We start from the raw sequence: 22,243 nt of genomic DNA on the forward strand, positions 1-22,243 counted from the left end.
ACTGTTCCGGTTATCCTAACTTCAAATTTTTCAAACTTTTATCAACTATAACTATATAAATGTGTAAACATTTCCATAAAATAACCCACCAATAGTAACTTGTGAACTGTTCAAGCAAGATACAACAAACCAGCTTTAATATGTTCCGGCTATCTTAACTTTTCATCAACCTACTTTTTAAACTATAAACATTCATCACCATTACTAATGCAGACACTACCACTAACTAATAGTATTTCAAAACTATACATACTTTAAAACAAGCTAGAAAACACACATTTTCTTCAGGAAATGTACTGTCAGCCTATATAGTTAATGTATTAGATGAGAGCTACCATCATATTTCTCTCCCCAAATAATAGCCTACAACTTCTAATCATTACATCATCATTCAACAAAAATCATACTTCATTCACACTGAACATTTTACAAATGTAAATTGTGCATCTATTTATCTGAAACCCACACCATGATTGACTCAGAGTAGCTTTGCTTTCCTAAGAGTGTTGTCACATGATCCTGCTTTTTATTCCCATAATCCGACAGAAGATCGCTTTGTCCTGTCTTTCTTCTTTTAGTTTTCACACGCAACAACTCTTGTTTACAAATGTTGTATATTCCAAAGTAAAATGGTTGATATGTTATGTTGGTGATTTGTATGATTCCCAATTAGAGGCAGCTGGTAATGGTTGTCTCTAATTGGGGATCATATTTAAGTAGCTGTTTTCCCTCCTGTGTTTGTGGTATATTGTTTTATTTATTTAAAGTAAGTGAACCACAAATCAATAAAGAATAACGAAACATGACAACAATGGAGTGCTGACATACAACTACACATAAACAATATACCACAAACACAGGAGGGAAAACAGCTACTTAAATATGATCCCCAATTAGAGACAACCATTACCAGCTGCCTCTAATTGGGAATCATACAAATCACCAACATAACATATCAACCATTTTACTTTGGAATATACAACATTTGTAAACRAGAGTTGTTGCGTGTGAAAACTAAAAGAAGAAAGACAGGACAAAGCGATCTTCTGTCGGATTATGGGAATAAAAAGCAGGATCATGTGGACAACACTCTTAGGAAAGCAAAGCTACTCTGAGTCAATCATGGTGTGGGTTTCAGATAAATAGATGCACAATTTACATTTGTAAAATGTTCAGTGTGAATGAAGTATGATTTTTGTTGAATGATGATGTAATGATTAGAAGTTGTAGGCTATTATTTGGGGAGAGAAATATGATGGTAGCTCCATCTAATACATTAACTATATAGGCTGACAGTACATTTCCTGAAGAAAATGTGTGTTTTCTAGCTTGTTTTAAAGTATGTATAGTTTTGAAATACTTTATAGTAGTGGTAGTGTCTGCATTAGTAATGGTGATGAATGTTTATAGTTTAAAAAGTAGGTTGATGAAAAGTTAAGATAGCCGGAACATATTAAAGCTGGTTTGTTGTATCTTGCTTGAACAGTTCACAAGTTACTATTGGTGGGTTATTTTATGGAAATGTTTACACATTTATATAGTTATAGTTGATAAAAGTTTGAAAGAATTTGAAGTTAGGATAACCGGAACATGTGAACGTTTGTGGTAGTGGTTGCAGTAGTTGTCACGACTTCTACCGAAGTCGGTTCCTCTCCTTGTTCGGGCGGTGTTCGGCGGTCAACGTCACCGGTCTTCTAGCCATCGCCGATCCATTTTTCATTTTCCATTTGTTTTGTCTTGTTTCCCCACACACCTGGTTTTCATTCCCTCATTACGTGTTGTGTATTTAACCCTCTGTTCCCCCCATGTCTTTGTGTGGTATTGTTTGTTGTAAGTGCTTGTGCACATTGTTTTCTGGTATGCGACGGGTTTTGTACCCATTCTTTATTATTCTGGATGCCGGTGGTTATATGTATATATATATATTAAACTGCTCCAGTTATTACCCAGTTCTGCTCTCCTGTGTCTGACTTCGCTGCCACCAGCTACACAACCCTTAAAGTAGTAATGGTGGTGACTGGTTATAGTTGAAAAAGTAGGTAGGTGAAATTATTGATTGATGGGTTGGTTGATAGGATAGGATAGCCTGAACATGTGAAAGTTGGTTTGGCCTAGCTTGAACAGTTCACTGAAGTAGTTATAATTAGTAGTGCCGTCCAGAGCTAGCTAGCTACACCCAGAACCAGAGCTGGACCAGAACTAGTGCAGACCAGAGCAGTAGTTGTGGTCAGTAGTTGTGTAGTTTAATTGCAGGTTCTTTGGGCCCTACAGTACTTGTGGTCAGTAGTTGTGTTGTTTTGGACATTAGTTGTGTTGTTCAGTCGGTAGTTTTGTGATCAGTAGTTGTGTGGTTGTAGTCAGTAGTTTTAGTCAGTAGTATGTGTGGTTCATTAGTTGTGGTCAGTAGTTTTGCTGGTAGTAGTTGTGTTCGTACTTTTGTGGCGTCGTAAGTAGTTGTCTGGCTTCAGTAGTTTGTGTGGTTTCATTAGTTGTTGGTCAGTAGTTTTGCTTAGTAGTTGTGTCAGTAGTGTCAGTAGTTGTGGTCAGTATTTTGGTGGCTGTGGTAAGTAGTTGTCTGGTTCAGTAGTTGTGTGGTTCATTAGTTGTGGTCAGTAGTTAGGTGGTTGTGGTCAGTAATTGTGGTCAGTAGTTTTGTGGTTGTGGCCAGTAGTTGTGTGGTTGTGGTCATTGTGTAGTTCAGTAGTTGTGTGGTCAGTAGTTGTGGTCAGTAGTTTTGCTCAGTTGTTGTGTGGTCAGCAATTGTGTGGCTGTGATCAGTAGTTATGTGGTTGTGGTCAGTAGTTGTGTGGTCAGTAGTTGTGTGGTCAGGGGTTTTGGTCAGATGTTTAGATGTTGTGGTCAGTCATTTTGTGGTTCAGTCGTTTTGTGGTCAGGGGTTGTGGTCAGTAGTTTAACTGGTGTGTCCGTAGCTGTGGTCAGTACTTTTCATCAGTAGTTGTGGTCCGTAATTGTGGTGAGTTTTTGTGTGGATAGTAATTGTTTGGTTGTGGTCAGTAGTTATTGTCATTAGTTGTATGGTTGTTTTACCAGTAGTTGTGGTTAGTAGTTGTGGTCAGGAGTTGTGGTCAGTTGTTGTGTGCTTGTGGTCAATAATTGTGGTCGGTAGTTGTGTGGCTGTGGTCAGTAGCTGTGTGTTTCATTAGTTGTTTGGTCAGTGGTTGTGGTCAGTAGTTTAGCTGTTGTGGTCAGGACTTTTGGTCAGTAGTTATAGTCAGTAGGTGTGTTGTGGTACCCGTAGTTTTGGTCCGTAGTTTTGGTCAGTAGTTGTGGCCAGGAGTTGTGGTCAGTTGTTGTGTGGTCAGTAGTTGTTTGGTTGTGTTCAGTAGTGGTGGTATTGTGGTCAGTAGTTGTGTGGTTGTGGTGAGAAGTTGTATGGTTGTGGTCAGTAGTTGTGGTCAGTAGTTGTGTGTTACAACGTTATGTTGTTGTGGTCAGTAGTCATGTGGTTGTAGTTAGTAGTTTAGTGGTTGTCATCATTCATTGTGGTCAGCAATTGTGGGGTTATGGTCAGCAGTTGTGGTCATACGTTTTGTGGTTGTAGTCAATAGATGTGGTCAGGAATTGTGTGATTGTGATCAGTAGATATGATTGTGGTCAGTAATTGTGGTCAGTAGTTGTGGTTTAGTAGTTGTGGTCAGTAGTTGTAGTTGTGTGGTTGTGGTCAGTAGTTGTAGTCAGTAGTTGTGTGGCTGTGGTCAGGAGTTGTTCAGTAGTCGAGTCAGTTGGTGTGGTCAGTGTTTATGGTCTGTAGTTGTGTGTTACGAAGTTGTGTGGTTGTGGTCAGTAGTTGTGGTCAGTAGTTGTATGTTATGAAGTTGTGTGGTTGTTGTTAGAAGTTGTGTGATTGTGGTCAGTAGTTGTGTGGTGCTGGTCAGTAGTTGTGGTCAGCAGTTGTGTGATTGTGGTCTAAAGTTGTGTGGTTGTGGTCAGTAGTTATGTTGTCAAAAGTTGTAGGCCAGTAGTTTTGTTGTTATGGTCAGTATGTGTGTGGTTGTGGTCAGAAGTTGTGTGGCTGTTGTCAGTATTTGTGTGGTTGTGGTCACTAGATGTGGTCAGCAATTGTGGGGTTGTGGTGAGAAGTTGTGAGGTTGTGGTCAGTAGTTGTGGTCAGTAGTTGAGTGGTCAGTAGTTTTATTGCCTTATCAGTCCTAACATCTATAATACGAACAATAGGACAGTGACCACTAATTTCCTAGGAGAAAACACCATTAGCCACACATTTCTCAGGAGTGTTGTAAACATAAGGTCAATTCATGTTTATTTAGTAGGATCCCTCAGATTTGGACGTGTGGGCTTGGTAATCAACTGAGTGAGATTTAGGTTATTACAAAAATCCTTTAAACAGTCTGAGTCTTGGTTTCCCCAGGACAGGTTAAAGTCACCTTTGACAAACATTTTAGAAGTAGAAAATAAGCTATTAAGTCAGTGAGACTAGTTAACAACCATTTCTTAGTGGAGGGAGGGCGGTAGACTCCCAGATGAGTTACTTTAGAATTAGAACCTAGTTGAAGATTTAAACTAGAAATTAAAATAGTTTAGGACTAGAAGTAGCCTTTAAGAGACACAGAAAGGTAACTTGTTGTATAGATAGCAACACCACCACCTTTAGGTGTATGAATTTCAAACMATTTTTGGCTTTGAAATCACCTGCAGTGTCAATAAAAGCCAGATCATTACCTGCCAACCTWTTATTCATAACAAAAGGCTGCATAGTAATGAAAATGTAATTGTTAAAATTGACCTCAATCCGCCCTACATGTTGCTTATCTATCGCTGTTTGCTGGGGGCATTGAGATGTAATTATAGTAGGGATTACCTGAGACAGCAGCGGCTTCATTTTACGATGCAAATTAGTAAAAGTGCTAATGGCAGTACCCTCCTTTCTAGCCATAGCAGGACTAGTAAAAGACCATAAGAATCCATTTCTTAGAGCTGCCTTGTACTGATTAGATAGTGTTCACGCGCCAAGGTGAATTGGGTGAATTCCATCATCCCTGAAATGCATCTCCTGTTTCCAAAAGGTATCAAAATTGTCAATAAAAGTAATGCCTGCGTATAGACAGTAGACTTTCAGCCAGTCATGGAGTGCTTCTATGACTTCTATGACCAAGCAGAGGAAGAGGGCCAGAGATGAACGGACACTTCTTTAAGTCTTTCAGCTTGTTAACAAGGTCTATAAAATCTTTTTTTAAGCTGCTCTGATCTAGCCAACTTAATGTCTTTCAACCCCACATTAACTATAACAGTATCWKYCCCCGGTGACTGACGCACAGCCTCAGGAAGCAACCTGGTGATATCCTAAACTTTTGCCCCAGGAAAACACAGTCCTTGCCCCAGGTACAGAATAATGTGCACCATTGAACTATCACAATCGCCGAAATGTTCCGGCCTCTGCCATGTCTCGTAGCAGATTGAGAGGCCAGAGCCACATAACTTACCCGAGAGGAGGGCCGCTGAACCGCCCGCTGTGTGCAGGCCGCAACAGCCAGAGGAGGGGCACAGGGGTCCAAGCAGTTGATTCACTAGGACAGTAGCTTTCACAGCCATGGAGGGAACATCTACGTCCCCGGTAGAAGACAGACGGGACAGGGGCTCAAAGCGATTTGAGTCTTAAGTCCGTACGCAGGGTAACAAGGCAGGCGCGCCGAGAACGATTCTTCTCCTTCTTTCTGGTTCCGAAAACACATCAATTCACACTCACCTGGAGTTGAACAATGAGCAGACATTATCTGGTTCAAGCTAGTAGAGGGGTACAATGGCGAAAACGGATCATATCCCAGGAAGGTCCCATTATAATCCTCTTGGATGTTTTGATAGGAAGCATTTAAAGATGCCGATAGTCTCAAAGAATCCTTATACAGTTCAAGCCTTATTCAGTTCAATAATCCTTTCTTTAGCTGCATCGAGTTCAATACATTTTTCACACATGAAGGTATCCATCTGACCTTTGCCCTTGACATCTGCAAACATGTCGCAGATCGTACACTTAATAGCGTGTTAGTCCCCAGCAGATTCAAAAGAGTTTTCACTGCATAACACCTACAGTCCAAGGGAACAAACATTGCCCACCTCCGCCATAATATCCATGTAGATCTTAGTGAATTGACTGTTTCTCCATGTAACCCACATACAAATTAGCATAGTTAGGAGCCATGGGGGATTCCATAGCAGTACCCTTAATCTGGATAAAGAAATTGTTTTGAAACATGAAATAGTTATGTGTGAGTACTATTTCAGACAATGTTACAATGCATGCACTGGAGGGTAACTCGTTTGGGTCGCGTTGCAAAATAAAGTGTTCCATGGCTTCAATGCCTGCCCAATACATTGATTCATTCTACGTGGGTATGCTAGTGTGGATATTGGAACATAGTCAACCATGTTTGAAAATAAACAGCTTTTGTTCCCGGATGCCCGCTCCTCTTGTTTCCAGAGTGCACTGCTTTTGTCCAGTATTCCCTTTCCCCCCCTGTGCGCACACACAAACACACAGGCAAAGACATGCACACACACATATGTACTTATATAGAACACACACACACAGGCACAAAAATGTTCACTCACACATACACACACACTTCTCCCCACCCTCCCCAATAGTCCCTACAAGTGGCCGCCCATACAAATTAGCCTCAGCATGGGATGCATCTCCATGGTAACCGCCCACACACATAAAGAGGAGCAGAGCTGGCAAAAGGCTTTGTTCATTCTCTGCTTGTGTTTAATCTTGTGTGTGTGTTGGAGAGAGAGACCCAGGTTTTAGGAACTTCTGTCATCTTTCTCTCTGCCTTGATACGGAACTCTTGGCTTATTGTTAGAGATGGAATGAGAGACTACGCTGCATTGCATGGTAAGAGGCAATGTAGTTTAAATGGAAAGTGTTATCGCTCGGCTCGTGTGCATTAGGCTTTGTTTGTGGTACTGGAGTATGTTTTACCTGAAAGATTGGCTTTCGTGGTGGAGTGGAAATGGAAGACTGAAAAGGTGCACGGTACAGTGTTGGCATGGCGAAGGGGTTTCTTGTTGCATTTGCTAGCTATGGTTATTGATTGTCGTGCCATCACATTCATTATCTAGGGCTAGCATTTTTTGGCGAGGACACAGCATTTGATTGCCTGGCGAAAGGGACAACTCTTCTGATATTGCCAATTATGTGTCATTATTAGCTGTGTATTGGTTGTGTGCTGTTGCAGTTCATTGATTTTGCTCACGGCATGACCAAAATTAATTGATAAGGAGATTGATAAAAATGTGACAAACAGAGGTGTCACCACAGCTCACTCTATTATTCATCTCTGAACCTTTGAAATGCACTGCTCTTTGGGACACTGTTAGTTTAAACAATGCACAATTTATATGTGTGATGCTTTTTGCAAACCTACTTTTTACCCATGTTTGATTTTTTGGGTTATTTACAGAAAGAAAATACCTATTGATATTCTCATCAACTGATATGATGGATTCTCTTATTGATTCTATTTACAATAATTGATATAATACTGTATGTATACTAATAATTCAGCTTTTTGTTGCTCTACGTATGATGATTTGTGAGGGGGGGGGGACATTCTCTCCTCTCTCTTGTCCGTATTTGACTTTTCCCTCAGAGTTCCCAACCCCCACGACCACCTGAACACACCCTCTTTTGTCCAACTGAATGACCAGCTCTGTYTTTGGTGAGACATTTGGTGTGAAAAGATAAGGTTTTTGCTTTCTCAGACTATACGTTCCCTTCAGAGAGAGAGAGGCCGTGGCTGATGCTGTTGTGCTTGTTTGTAATCATGCCTATGGATTGACTGATTCAAGTTTGGGAACTTTGACTGGAAGATTCTGGATCTAGATTTACATTCACATGCTAGATTTTTAAAGGTGCAATATGTCACTTTAATTGACGGGCAAAAGGGCTGACCCTGCACTTTTTTGTAAAGAGGTTGTGGGTCTTCTGGTCTATAAGAATTTATTTAATAATTTTTTTGCCTTTTGGCCAAATGTGTTAATGTAACGCCACTGAAGTGAGGAATATAGCGCCACTGAAGTGAGGAGTAGCCGCCCCTGAAGTGAAGTGCAGGGATGTAGCGCCGCTGAAAGTGAGGGATGTAGCGCCAACTGAAGTGAGGGATGGTAGCCGCCACTGAATGAGGGATGTAGCGCCCCTGAAGTGAGGGGTGTAGCTCCACTGAAGTGAGGGATGTAGCGCCCTGAAGTGAGGGATGGTAGCGCCCCTGAAGTGGGATGTAGCGCCCCTGAAGTGAGGGATGTAGCGCCACTGAAGTGAGGGATGTAGCGGCCCCTGAAGTGAGGGATGTAGCGCCCCTGAAGTGAGGGATGTAGCGCCACTGAAGTGAGGGATGTTGCGCCCAGAAGGAGGATTGTAGCGCCCAGAAGTGAGGGATGTAGCGCCCAGAGTGAGGGATGTAGCGCCACTGAAGTGAGGGACGTAGCGCCCCTGAAGTGAGGGACGTAGCGCCCCTGAAGTGAGGGACGTAGCGCCACTTGAAGTGAGGGATGTAGAGCCCCTGAAGTGAGGGATGTAGCGCCACTGAAGTGAGGGACGTAGCGCCCTGAAGTGAGGGGCGTAGCGCCCCTGAAGTGTAGGGATGTAGCGCCCTGAAGTGAGGGGTGTAGCGCCACTGAAGTGAGGGTGTAGCGCCACTGAAGTGAGGGATGTAGCGCCCCTGAAGTGAGGGATGTAGCGCCCCTGAAGTGAGGGGTGTAGCGCCACTGAAGTGAGGGATGTAGCGCCCCTGAAGTGAGGGGTGTAGCGCCACTGAAGTGAGGGATGTAGCGCCCTGACGTGAGGGATGTAGCGCCCCTGAAGTGAGGGATGTAGCGCCCCTGAAGTGAGGGGTGTAGCGCCACTGAAGTGAGGATGTAGCGCCACTCAGAAGTGAGGAATGTTGCGCCCCTGAATGAGGGTTGTAGCGCCACTGAAGTGAGGGGTGGTAGCGCCACTGAAGTGAGGGTGTAGCGCCCCTGAAGTGAGGGGTGTAGCGCCACTGAAGTGAGGATGTAGCGGCCACTGAAGTGAGGGATTGTAGCGCCTGAAGTGAGGGGTGTTAGCGCCACTGAAGTGAGGATGTAGCGCCACTGAAGTGAGGGATGTTAGGCCCCTGAAGGATGAGCGGAAGTGGGGATTAGCGCCGCTGAAGTGAGGGATGTAGCGCCGCTGAGGTGAGGATGGTAGCGCGCTGATGAAGGGGGTAGCGCCACTGAAGTGAGGGATGTAGCGCCACTGAGTGATGAAGTGAGGGATGAGCGCCCTGAAGTGAGGGATGTAGCGCCCTGAAGTGAGGATGTAGCGCCCTGAAGTGAGGGATGTAGCGCCCCTGAAGTGAGGGGTGTAGCGCACTGAAGTGAGGGATGTAGCGCCCCTGAGTGAGGGGTGTAGCGCCACTGAAGTGAGGGATGTAGCGCCACTGAAGTGAGGGATGTAGCGCCCTGAAGTGAGGGATGTAGCGCCGCTGAAGTGAGGGAGTAGCGCCGCTGAAGTGAGGGATGTAGCGCACTGAAGTGAGGGATGTAGCGCACTGAATGAGGGATTGTAGCGCCCTGAAGTTGAGGGATGTAGCGCCACTGAAGTGAGGGATGTAGCGCCCCTGAAGTGAGGGGATGTAGCGCCCTGAAGTGAGGATGTAGCCCACTGAGTGAGGGACGTAGCGCCCCTGAGTGAGGGACGTAGCGCCCCTGAAGTGAGGGATGTAGAGCCCCTGAAGTGAGGGATGTTAGAGGCCCCTGAAGTGAGGGATGTAGCGCCACTGAAGTGAGGGAGTAGCGCCCCTGAAGTGAGGGCGTAGCGCCCTGAAGGTGAGGGATGTAGCGCCCCTGAAGTGAGGGTGTAGCGCCACTGAAGTGAGGGGTGTAGCGCCACTTGAAGTGAGATTGTAGCGCCCCTGAAGTGAGGTGACTGTAGCGCCCCTGAAGTGAGGGGTGTAGCGCCACTGAAGTGAGGGATGTTAGCGCCCCTGAAGTGAGGGGTGTAGCGCCATGAAGTGAGGGATGTAGCGCCCCTGAAGTGAGGGAATGTAGCGCCCCTGAAGTGAGGGAATGTAGCGCCCCTGAAGTGAGGGTGTAGGCCACTGAATGAGGATGTAAGCGCACCTGAAGTGAGGGATGTTGCGCCCCTGAAGTGAGGTGTAGCGCCACTGAAGTGAGGGGTAGCGCCACTGAAGTGAGGGGATGTAGCGCCCCTGAAGTGAGGGTTGGTAGCGCCACTGAAGTGAGGGATGTAGCGCCACTGAAGTGAGGGATGTAGCGCCCCTGAAGTGAGGGATGTAGCGCCACTGAAGTGCAAGGATGTAGCGCCACTGAAGTGAGGATGTAGCGCCCCTGAAGTGAGGATGTAGCGCCCTGAAGTGAGGGATGTAGCGCCCTGAAGTGAAGGGATGTAGCGCCGCTGAAGTGAGGGATGTAGCGCCACTCTGAAGTGAGGGATGTAGCGCCACTGAAGTGAGGGATGTAGCGCCCCTGAAGTGAGGGATGTAGCGCCCCTGAAGTGAGGGATGTAGCGCCCCTGAAGTGAGGGATGTAGCGCCCCTGAAGTTGAGGGATGTAGCGCCCCTGAAGTGAGTGGATGTAGCGCCCCTGAAGTGAGGGGTGTAGCGCCACTGAAGGTGAGGGATGTAAGCGCCGGGTGAGGGGTTGGTAGCCCACTGAAGTGGGATGAGGCCCTGAGGGGATGGGTAGCGCCCCTGAAGTGAGGGTGTAGCGCGCTGAAGTGGAGGGATGTAGCGCGCTGAAGTGAGGGATGTAGCGCCGCTGAAGTGAGGGATGTAGCCACTGAAGTGAGGATGTACGCCACTGAAGTGAGGATGTAGCGCCACTGAAGTGAGATGTAGCGCCCCTGAAGTGAGGGATGGTAGCGCCCCTGAAGTGAGGGTTGTAGCGCCCCTGAAGTGAGGGGTGTAACGCACTGAAGTGAGGGATGTAGCGCCCCTGAAAGTGAGGGGTGTAGCGCACTGAAGTGGAGGGGTGTAGCGCACTGAAGTGAGGGATGTAGCGCCCCTGAAGTGAGGGATGTAGCCCACTGAAGTGAGGGATGTAGCGCCCCTGAAGTGAGGGATGTAGCGCCACTGAAGTGAGGGACGTAGCGGCCCTGAAGTGAGGGATGTAGCGCCACTGAAGTGAGGGATGTAGCGCCCTGAAGTGAGGGACGTAGCGCCACTGAAGTGAGGGACGTTTAGCGCCCCTGAAGTGAGGGGTAGCCCCTGAAGTGAGGGATGTAGCGCCCTGAAGTGAGGATGTAGCGCCACTGAAAGTGAGGGGTGTAGCGCCACTGAAGTGAGGGATGTAGCGCCCCTGAAGTGAGGGGTGTGCGCCCCTGAAGTGAGGGGTGTAAGCGCCACTGAAGTGAGGATGTAGCGCCCCTGAAGTGAGGGTGTAGCGCCACTGAAGTGAGGGATGTAGCGCCCCTGAAGTGAGGGGTAGCGCCCCTGAAGTGAGGGGGGTAGCGCCACTGAAGTGAGGGATGTAGCGCCACTGAAGTGAGGGATGTTAGCGCCCCTGAAGTGAGGGGTGTAGCGCCACTGAAGTGAGGGATGTAGCGCCACTGAAGTGAGGGATGTAGCGCCCCTGAAGTGAGGGGTGTAGCGCACTGAAGTGAGGGATGTAGCGCCACTGAAGTGAGGGATGTAGCGCCCCTGAAGTGAGGGATGTAGCGCCCCTGAAGTGAGGGATGTAGCGCCCCTGAAGTGAGGGATGTAGCGCCCCTGAATGTGAGGGGTGTAGCGCCACTGAAGTGAGGGGTGTTAGCGCCACTGAAGTGAGGGATGTAGCGCCCCTGAAGTGAGGGATGTAGCGCCACTGAAGTGAGGGATGAGCGCCCCTGAAGTGAGGGGATGTAGCGCCACTTGAAGTGAGGGACGTAGCGCCCCTGAAGTGAGGGACGCTAGCGCCCTGAAGTTGAGGGATGTAGCGCCCACTGAAGTGAGGGGAGTGTAGCGCCCTGAAGTGAGGGACGTAGCGCCCACTGAAGTGAGGACGTAGCGCCCTGAAGTGAGGGGCGTAGCGCCCCTGAAGTGAGGGATGTAGCGCCCCTGAAGTAGGGATGTAGCGCCAATGAAGGAGGGGTGTAGCGCCACTGAAGTGAGGGATGTAGCGCCCCTGAAGTGAGGGGTGTAGCGCCCCTGAAAAGTGAGGGGTGTAGCCGCCACTGAAGTGAGGGATGTAGCGCCCCTGAAGTGAGGGGTGTAGCGCCACTGAAGTGGAGTGGATGTTAGCGCCCCTGAAGTTGAGGGAGTACGCCCCTGAAGTGAGGGTGTAGCGCACTGAAGTGAGGGATGTAGCGCCACTGAAGTGAGGGATGTAGCGCCCCTGAAGTGAGGGGTGTAGCGCCACTTGAAGTAAGGGATGTAGCGCCACTGAAGTGAGGGATGTAGCGCCCCTGAAGTGAGGGTGGTAGCGCCACTGAAGTGAAGGATGTAGCGCCCCTGAAGTGAGGATGTAGCGCCCTGAATTGAGGAAATGCTAGACGCCCCTGAAGTGGAGGGATGTAGCGCCCTGAAGTGAGGGATGTAAGCGCCCCTGAAGTGAGTGGGTACCTCACTGAAGTGAGGGATGTAGCTTCCACTGAAGTGAGGGATGTAGCGCCCCTGAAGTGAGGGGTGTAGCTCCACTGAAGTGAGGGATGTAGCGCCACTGAAGTGAGGGATGTAGCGCCCCTAAAGTGAGGGGTGTAGCGCCACTGAAGTGAGGGATGTAGCGCCCCCACTGAGGGAATTAAAACAAAACAGACAGAATGCACCTTTTACCGGGTTAGTTCTGAGTATGTCGTAGGCCTACAGTAGTTGTTTCATATACATGGTGTAGCTCTTGCTCTCCCTGAGCCCATACTCACTATCTGTTTAGATATAGAAACTGAATGTCAGAGAGAGTAGCCCACTGTGACTTCCTGAAATGACAGCTGTGGGGTTTAAAATCAGACTGAGGGAAAATAAAGAGTACTTTATTAGAGTAAAATTTGCAACACAGAGAGCGGGAAAGAGAGATATGACCTACAACAGAGGCAGCTCTCTGACAAACAAGCAATGTTTCAAATGTCAGAAAGTGACAGAGGAAGAGAGAGCGGGAGAGCAAAAGAGAGACAGAAAGAGAGGGCAGCTGTCGGACAGACCAACTGCTTTTTAAAATCAGAGAATTAAAAACAGATGGAAGAGAGACAGAGCGATATACAAAGAGAGGTAGCACATCTGACATACAGACAAACGGGTTGGTCAAAACCTGACAACGACAGTCAGTCAGAAAAAGAAAGAAAGAAAGAGTCAGACGGCAGCTTCCTATGACACGGGGCTTTGTGACACAACGACGGCTGGTCCGGCTCATTATGCAAATACAATTATGCTAATAAGGTGTCCCCTTAGCCTATTGCTCTTACAGGCGCGTCATTCAGCCAGTGATCTGTGTCCATTGGTGAATCTGATCACTTCTTCTCTTGGCCAGAATGGGTCTATCTAGATCTCTGCCCTTTCAATGAAATTGAAATAAAAGGGGCAATACATGGGGTATGAAAGCGCCCTCTTATTGCTACCCCCCCACGCCCACTGAGGTTAAGGGTGAGGGGTATCACATAATGACTTCCACTAGGCTTTCGCTCACACACTCCCCTTCCTTCCCCCAATGCTTTCGTATCTGTTGCTGGTTGGAGACGTCTCTCAATGGTCGAGCAAATGAAAGGGCTTTGATTTGTAAATGACAGATGTGCCTGTGTGCGCGTGCCTGTTTCGTGTTAAAGGGCTTCGATTCACGAATGAGAGATGTGCATCGTATGAGAGTCTGAATGGAGGATTTACAATAGGGGTCTGTGTGAGAGTTGTGGACATCATCACTCAACTTGTTCAATTTGTGACATTTGTTAAGAAGTCAGGGCTGTGTCTCTGGTGGTCTCAAACTAAACGTATGTATTTTCTTAACACACACATATGGAAACTGGTTTTCCAGTTGCCTAATGACATCGGATATATTGCCTGTGACAATGGTGTTATAAAAAGCACTCTACAAGTATCACGTCATCTGATTGAGCGACTTATCGAGGAAGAGTTACATAAGTACGACTGCATGTAAGCGCCAAATCATTTTGGATTTGTCAATACTAGGTTATATTGACATAACTAATAGCGACTGGGTTCAAGGTTTCCCTCTGCACGGTGTGTGCCAACTCATCTGCTGCACTACTAATGTGTAACGTCAAAAGAACACACCAAAACAGTATGTACAGCACCCGCCTGAGTGATGCGATGTGGCTGCCATTTTGTGCCCAAGCAACCACCGCAGTATTACTTATTTGCGTCCACTTTCCTGCCCTCAGATGCCTGAGCAGTTTGACCAGACGGTGGTGCTGAACCAGCTCAGATACTCAGGGATGCTGGAGACGGTAAAGATCCGCCGTACAGGCTTCCCCATCAGGAGACCTTTCCAAGACTTCTGTACCAGGTGAGTACAGAGCTGGGGCCGTATGTGTTCAAGTGTTTTATAGTAGAAGTGCTGATCTAGGATCAGCTCTCCCCTGTCCAGTTATTCTTATTCAAGTTATCTAAAAGGCTAAACTGATCCTAAACCAGCACCCCTTACTCTGAAACTAGGGCTGTTATGGTGACCATATTACCGCCACACCGACAGTCAGGAGTCATGACCACAGTCAAATTCCACATGACTGTTGAGTCACGGTAACTAGGGTTCTCCAAAACTGTGCTCTGATGCCTCTGATTGTCATTAGTAGCCTACCAAACTTGCTAACGGCCAGTTGCTAATGCTAATGGGTCTCTATTGTCCCTTTATCATTGAAAGTCTGCTGTCAATTTGTCTACTGTGAAATAGCATTGTATCTGGTCAAACACATTTTTTCCCAAAAGTTTAGTAAGGGTTGGTAACAGGCTGATTGGTCAGCTATTTGAGCCAGTAAAGGGGGCTTTACTATTCCTGAGTAGCGGAATTACTTTTGATTCCCTCCAGGCCTGAGGGCACACACTCTCTAGTAGGCTTAATTAAGTTGTCAGACCCCGGTGGCTTGTCATTGTTGATTGACAACAATATTTTTTTCACCTTTTCCACACTCACTTTACGGAATTCAAAATTACAATTCTTGTCTTTCATTATTTGGTCAGATATACTTGGATATGTAGTGTCAGCGTTTGTTGCTGGCATGTCATGCCTAAGTTTGCTAATCTTGACAAATAACAAATCATTAATTCAGTCGGTTTTTTGATGAATGATCCATCTGATTCAATGAATGATGGAGCTGAGTTCGCTTTTTTCCCCAAAATGTCATTTAAGGTGCTCCAAAGCTTTTTACTATCATTCTTTATATAATTTATCTTTGTTTCATAGTATAGTTTCTTCTTCTTTTTATTATGTTTAGTCACAAGATTTCTCTATTTGCAGTACGTTTGCCAATCGGGTGTGCTGCCAGACTTATTTAACATTCCTTTTGCCTCTCAACCATACAATTTTTCAGTTCCTCATCAATCAAAGGGGATTTAACTGTTTTTACAGTAATTTTCTTAATTAATGGGTGCATGCTTATTAGTAACTGGAATAAGCAATTTTATAAATGTGTCAAATGCAGTTGCTTGACATTACACAACACAGACCAACAAATATTCCTTACATCAACAACATAGGAATCACTTAAACACTTTATTAGGCCMAGCCTTTGGATTTGGTTTTCCTAGATATGGCTATTATACTGTGACCACAACATCCAATGGATTTGGATACTGCTTTAAAGAAAATGTCTGCAGCATTAGTAGAGATGTGATCAATACATGTTGATGATTTCATTCCTGTGCTGTTTGTAACTACCCTGGTAGGTTGACTGTTAATCTGAACGAGGTTGCAGGCACTGGTTACAGTTTGAAGTTTTTTCTTGAGTGAGCAGCTTGATGAAAACCAGTCAACATTGAAGTCACCAAGAAAATATACCCCTCTGTTTATATCACATACACTATCAAGCATTTCACACATTTATCCAGATACTGACTGTTAGCACTTGGTGATCTATAGCAGCTTCCCACAAGAATGGGCTTTARGTGAGGCAGATGAACCTCTAGCCATATTAACTCAACACTATTTAACATGAGATCCTCTCTAAGCTTTACAGGAATGTGGTTCTTAATATAGACCGCAACACCATCCCCATTGGTATTTCTGTATTTTCTGTAGATGTTATAACCATGTATTGCTACCACTGTATCATCAAAGGTTAATGAAGTCAATAACTTGCTAGTAACAGATTACATTCATTACAGATTCATTCAGAATATGAATGTAATCTGTTACTAGCAAGTTATTGACTTCATTAACCTTGTTTCTTAGGCTACATATGTTAGCACTTTTCTGGGATGTTTGACTGTTTTCATTGCTTTACTGGGAAGTTTAGCAGAAGTAGAAATGCTCATGTTATGTATGTTAGTGCGGGGGGAGCTGCACACAGTTGACTTCCTACTAGGGCACACCGCCTTAGTGTTAATAGTATAAATCTGATTCATAGGCACATGATTACTGCGTACAATAGCTGTAGGATCAGCAGAGGCATTCAGGACAGTAAGAGGGACATGAATTAGGTTACTTACATTGTGTCCTCCAGCTCCGCTGGGATAATGTACATTTGCTGAAGCATTATGACAACTCAGGGACACAATGGTAGGGATTAACTGAGCTGGGCTTGGGTCATTGATAAGTCATTGTCTCAACGCACCCTTATAATGCTGTGAAAGTATCCAGCAACCCAAATGATTTGGGTGGATCCCATCCTCCTTATAATACGAGCTTTGTTTCCAGAAGGTATCAGAAATGTCAATAAATGTTACACCCACAGAGCTGCAATAGTCTCGTAGCCAGTTATGGAGGGCTAAACGTCTGCTGAAACATTCAATGCCAAGATTCAAGGAGGGCAGAGGGACAGATATTATGGGGTGTTTGTTGGTGTCAAGTTAGTGACCCAATCAGTTTGTTAAAACCCATCTTCAGCTGTTCTGAGCTGCCCTTCATAATGCCATTGAATCCCACATTAACTATGATAGACTCAATTTCCTGATGCTGGTTTTAAACGTTTGGTAGCAGCTGATTGATGTCMTGTACTCRTGCTCCTGGATAGCACAACGTTTTTGCTCCTGGGACTGAGACATTTCTTACCATTGAACTGCACAATACAACGGCCGGAACAGGGAAAGGAGAAATCCGCTCATTCCTAACCCTCACACAATTTGTTGAAGCAGGATAGTGTACGCCCGCTGCTCTTGGCGATTGGTCCAGATCTCCCATAGCAGGCAGTGCCCCGTCAGATCCAGAGAAAGGAGCCGAACTGGACGAAGCCGCTGCTGGTGTCACTGTAGTTGGAGTCAGTACCGCCGTCGCAGACACGGGCAATCCCAGCATTGAAAGGGCAGGTAGATCAGGCACCAGTGCAGCAAAGCTATTGCTTATGTCAATCTGCTCCGAACCTCTCGCAGTCACTCCCGTCTGCTTAGCATCATGCCGCTGCCGTCGGCTTCCACGACTTGTGACATGGGACCAGCGCTGACTGGAACAATCTTCTTGCTGTTCTCTGTCTACTTCACTACAAGATGGAGGAGGAGAAGCAGATGGAGATGACTTCCTTGGCAGGCAAGTTCCAGGTAGCACAGTCCATTCGGATAGGGACAGATGACAAGGCGGGGAAACATCCATCAGGCCCGAGCGGCGTCCAGCCATAGGAGTTGAGAATGTTCGTGACAGGAAATTACATGATACAGGAGGGYCTGTTTCTTTGTTAACTGCTCAACACAGAATAGCTGCAAAATCATTTGCGGAAAAATATCTGTWYTATTTTATTCAGTTATGTTMAATTATATTGTTCTCACTATAAAATAATATGCCACAGGAATTAGAAGCAAATCTTGCCTACTAAATGAACTAGTGTAACCCACAGCCATATGGCATAGCCAGGTYAGGTCCCAACAACATAAGGAWGAATTTTTTTACCCCCTTTTTCTCCCCAATTTGATCACGATCTTGTCTCATCACTGCATCTCCCAAACGGGCTCGGGAGTGGCAAAGGTCGAGTCATGCGTTCTCCGAAACCGTGCTTCTTAACACCCGCTCACTTAACCCGGAAGCCAACTGCACCAATGTCGGAGGAAACACTGTTCAACTGACGACCGTAGTCAGCCTGCAGGTGCCCGGCCCGCCACAAGGGCTAGAGCGCGATGAGCCAAGTAAAGCCCCCCCCCCCGGCCAAACCCTCCCCTAACCCGGATGACGCTGGGCCAATTGTGGGCCGCCCTATGGGACTCCCGGTAATGGCCTGTAATGACACAGCCTGGGATCGAACCACCGGCTGTAATAACAGTGCCTTAGACTGCTGCACCTATCGGGAGGCCCCAGAATATGCTATTCTGTTCTTCTGAAATATGAAACATTTTCTTCATATCATAATGTTTATTTAGACCTGCCTAAAATAAATAATGGGTTTATTRTGATGGTGTAGGCTATATTAAATGAATTTATTAGACTTTTTAAAATGTAGATGTTCCAAAGGTCCGCATCAGTGGATTGTAGCCTATGCATGGAAGCAGGAGATACTAAATGTGTTTATCTTAATTAACGGTCAATTACCGTGAAGCAGTTATTTGAATGACAATCACTGGCTGACAAAATGTCACAGCCCTATCTGAGACGATTGTATGCTGTTTTCCTTCCACTTGACTATCAATTATTTTACAATACAGTACGTTCTTCTACGAGTTACATCCGAAGATTTTAATACATTATGAAAATGGATACATCACAATTGTAAAATTGTAAAAAAATACCTGGAGCCACAGTGTCCTTTTTGGAGGCATGATGCAACGTTATGGTAGCTAGGAAAGAAGTGTAGGAACAGTAACTGTGAAGAATATGTAAATAACTCCAGCTAGCTAGGAAGCTAACTTGGCTAACGGTGGGGCGAAAACAATTCACATATTTACTTTAAATGAACTACCACACCCTCTCTCTTTGCTTGCAACTGCAACAATGTTTAATCTCCCGAAAACTGACAACGTGAATGTTTATATTTTGACATATTTTGCGTATTATGACCAATTGATTCCGAGCCATGTATACGCTAACATTCCATTCGGTCCCATCCATTTCTTAGGTACAAGGTGTTAATGAGGACTGTGTCTACACCAGAAGACCCAAGGGGACGGTGCGTCCAGTTACTCCACCTCTACGACAGCACCAGTGCAGAATGGGAGATGGGGAAGACCAAGGTGAGAGATGACCCGGCCAAYGTTGTTTTAGCCTAGAAATTAGGTTTAGCTGCATTCATTGTTTGCAGGGAACATGACAAGATAACTGGTGACTATAGGCCCCTCCCTAGAACATGTTTTACCATGTTTTAGGCAAGGAAACATAGAAAAGGGAAACGTGCTAGATATGGTATAACCTAGGATACAGTGTATCCTTAACATAGTAATGATTCAAAGGGATTTGAATTATAGAATTCAATAGAAAGCGAGAGAGAGAGTGTGTGTCTGTCTGTGCACATAGATTTGTTTGTGTGTACCTACAGTATACAGTATATCAGTGTTTCCTTGTTTAGATCACCCTCATGAAATATTACCTTTGCAGACAATAGGCTAACCAAGATAAATAAGGAGACAGGATAAAAAATTCTGTTTGACTTTTCTTTAATGGATTAGACAAAGATTCATGTTCAAACCATTCAAATTAAATTCCCAAATTTAGACTCAAAGCAATCTATTAATAAAAAGTCCTAACTATACTGAAAAAATATATAAAGGCAACATGTAAAGTGTTGGTCCCATGTTTCATGAGCTGAAATAAAAGATTCCAGAAATTTTACAGAAGCASAAAAAGCTTATTTCTCTCAAATTTTGTGCACAAATTTGTTTACATCCCTGTAATTTCTCATTTGCCAAGATAATCCATCCACCTGACAGGTGTGGCAAATCAAGAAGCTGATTAAACAGCATGATCATTAGACAGGTGCACCTTGTGTTGGGGACAATAAAAGTCTACTCTAAAATGTGCAGTTTTGTCACACAACACAATGCCACAGATGCCTCAAGTTTTGAGGGAACGTGCAATTGGCATGCAGACTGCAGGACTGTCCACCAGAGCTGTTGCCAGAGAATTGAATGTTAATTTCTCTACCATAAGCCGCCTCCAACGTCATTTTAGAGAATTTGGCAGTACSTCCAATCGGCCTCTCAACCGTAGACCAAGTTTAACCACGACAGCCCAGGACCTCCACTGCCGGCTTCTTCACCTGCGTGATCGTATGAGATCAGCCACCTGGACAGCTGATGAAACTGTGGGTTAGCACAACCAAAGAATTTCTACACAAACTGTGAGAAACCGTCTCAGGGAAGCTCACCTGCATGCTCGTCATCCTCACCAGGGTCTTGACCTGACTGCAGTTTGGCGTTATAACTGACTTTAGTGGGCAAATGCTCACCTTCGATGGCCACTGGCACGCTGGAGAAGTGTGCTYTTYATGGATGAATCCGTGTTTCAACTGTACCRGGCAGATGKCAGACAGCGTGTATGGYGTCGTGTGGGCGAGCGGTTTGCTGATGTCAACGTTGTGAACAGAGTGCACCATGGTGGCGGTGGAGTTATGGTATGGGCAGGCATAAGCTACGGACAACGAAMACAATTGCATTTTATCACTGGCAATTGGAATGCACAGAGATACCGTGACGAGATCCTGAGGCCCGTTGTCGTGCCATTAATTCGCCTCCATCGCCTCGTGTTTCAGCATGATAATGCACGGCCCCATGTCGCAAGGATATGTACACAATTCCTGGATGCTGAAAGTGTCCCAGTTCTTCCATGGCCTGTATACTGAGCAAAGATATCACCGATTGAGCATGTTTGGGATGGTCTGGATCAAAGTGTACGACAGCGTCTTCGGGTTCCTGCCAATATCCAGCAACTTCGCACAGTCATTGAAGAGGAGTGGGACAACATTCCTCAGATCACAATCCACAGCCTAGATAGCTAGCATTTCACAATTGTTCACCAATGTAGCTAATGTAGTTATATAGAAGAACGCTTTGCTAGATTTTGATCGGGGCCTGAGTCCTTCTGATCGAGGCTCAGTCCGTTGACAGTGTGAGGCCTGTAACGGCCCCCGTCACGCCGGGATCCGGTCTTCTCGGAGTGAGGTTGTTTGGGGATGCTGTCCAAAGTGGGTGGTAAACTCCATCTATGGCTAAATATCGGCACGAGATATCGGCACAGCACAATGTCAATATGTTTTCCAGCTTGGTCAATAAACATGACAAAATTGTCATAAAACTTATGAAACGTTTAGTTAACAATGTTATTTCCCTATTTTGATACGTGCATTGCACTTTCGCACATTACAAACCTTTATAAACAGGCCACATTTAGAGACAGAAAAAGCATGTGGCTTCCATTTTGGCTGCAGAAGAGAGTGTAAGAGGTGAAAGGTCAGAGTGATGCCACTTTGTGCACACACACCATCCCACAATTCCATGGGCAGAGACAGAGATGTTGTCACTGCTTGAGGGAGACTGCAAGTATTGTATGCAGATGTCCGGCCCCCTAGTAAACTCCTTACCAACCTGTCAGKGCACAGGTCAGAGAGAGTTYKAGAGGCAGGTTTATGGTACCCCCTAGAATCTCAGGCTCAGGCTGTGGGGGATGGGGAGYGGAGTGCAGCTCGGGGTTGTGAGGTGCTGCTAAGAGTCACTGGCAGGGAATTGGMAACACAAAKKTAACACAAYGTAATAATTCCATGCGGAAGCGTACAGAAATAAACTAATTAATTGAACCAGCACCAGAGCAAAAATGACTGTAAATGGAAGTTAGCAATCCAGAACGTTCGCCATCAAAGTGGAAAGTAAACAGAATCGTAGTAAATTTCAGCTAACTACTCAGCAAACACTTAGCATAACTGCTTTACTTTCATTTCAACATTTAATTATCTACAGCCACTTTATTACTTTATTTCCCTACTGCTGGTCACATTTTCAATGCTAATCCTGTATAATCAGCCACAGCGCTGGTCCGATGAATGTGTTTGTTTTCTAACACTCCACATGGAATTATTACGCTGTCTTAACCTGTATTTCTTCGACCTTATTTTTTTTGTTTTGAATGTGCAAATGTACAATATCAGTCACTAAATAGTGAACATAAAGGTTAACTAAATGTTTCATTAGTTAAAAAAAAAATAGATTTCACCAGAAAGTGATGTCACACTGACCTTTCACCT

At 45.5% G+C, this 22,243-nt stretch overlaps 1 protein-coding gene across 1 annotated transcript in view; it reads left to right on the top strand.

Moving 5' to 3' along the window:
* The window catches only part of myo10 (myosin X), a 273,035-nt gene that overhangs the window by 211,153 nt on the left and 39,639 nt on the right, over nucleotides 1-22,243 (top strand). The window contains 2 exon segments of the mRNA XM_070436603.1: nucleotides 14,321-14,445; nucleotides 19,130-19,244. Of these exon segments, the coding sequence (XP_070292704.1) occupies nucleotides 14,321-14,445; nucleotides 19,130-19,244 (240 nt within the window).

The sequence above is a fragment of the Salvelinus sp. IW2-2015 genome, linkage group LG32 (genome assembly GCF_002910315.2).
Source record: "Salvelinus sp. IW2-2015 linkage group LG32, ASM291031v2, whole genome shotgun sequence".
In the NCBI taxonomy this organism is placed as follows: Eukaryota; Metazoa; Chordata; class Actinopteri; order Salmoniformes; family Salmonidae; genus Salvelinus; species Salvelinus sp. IW2-2015.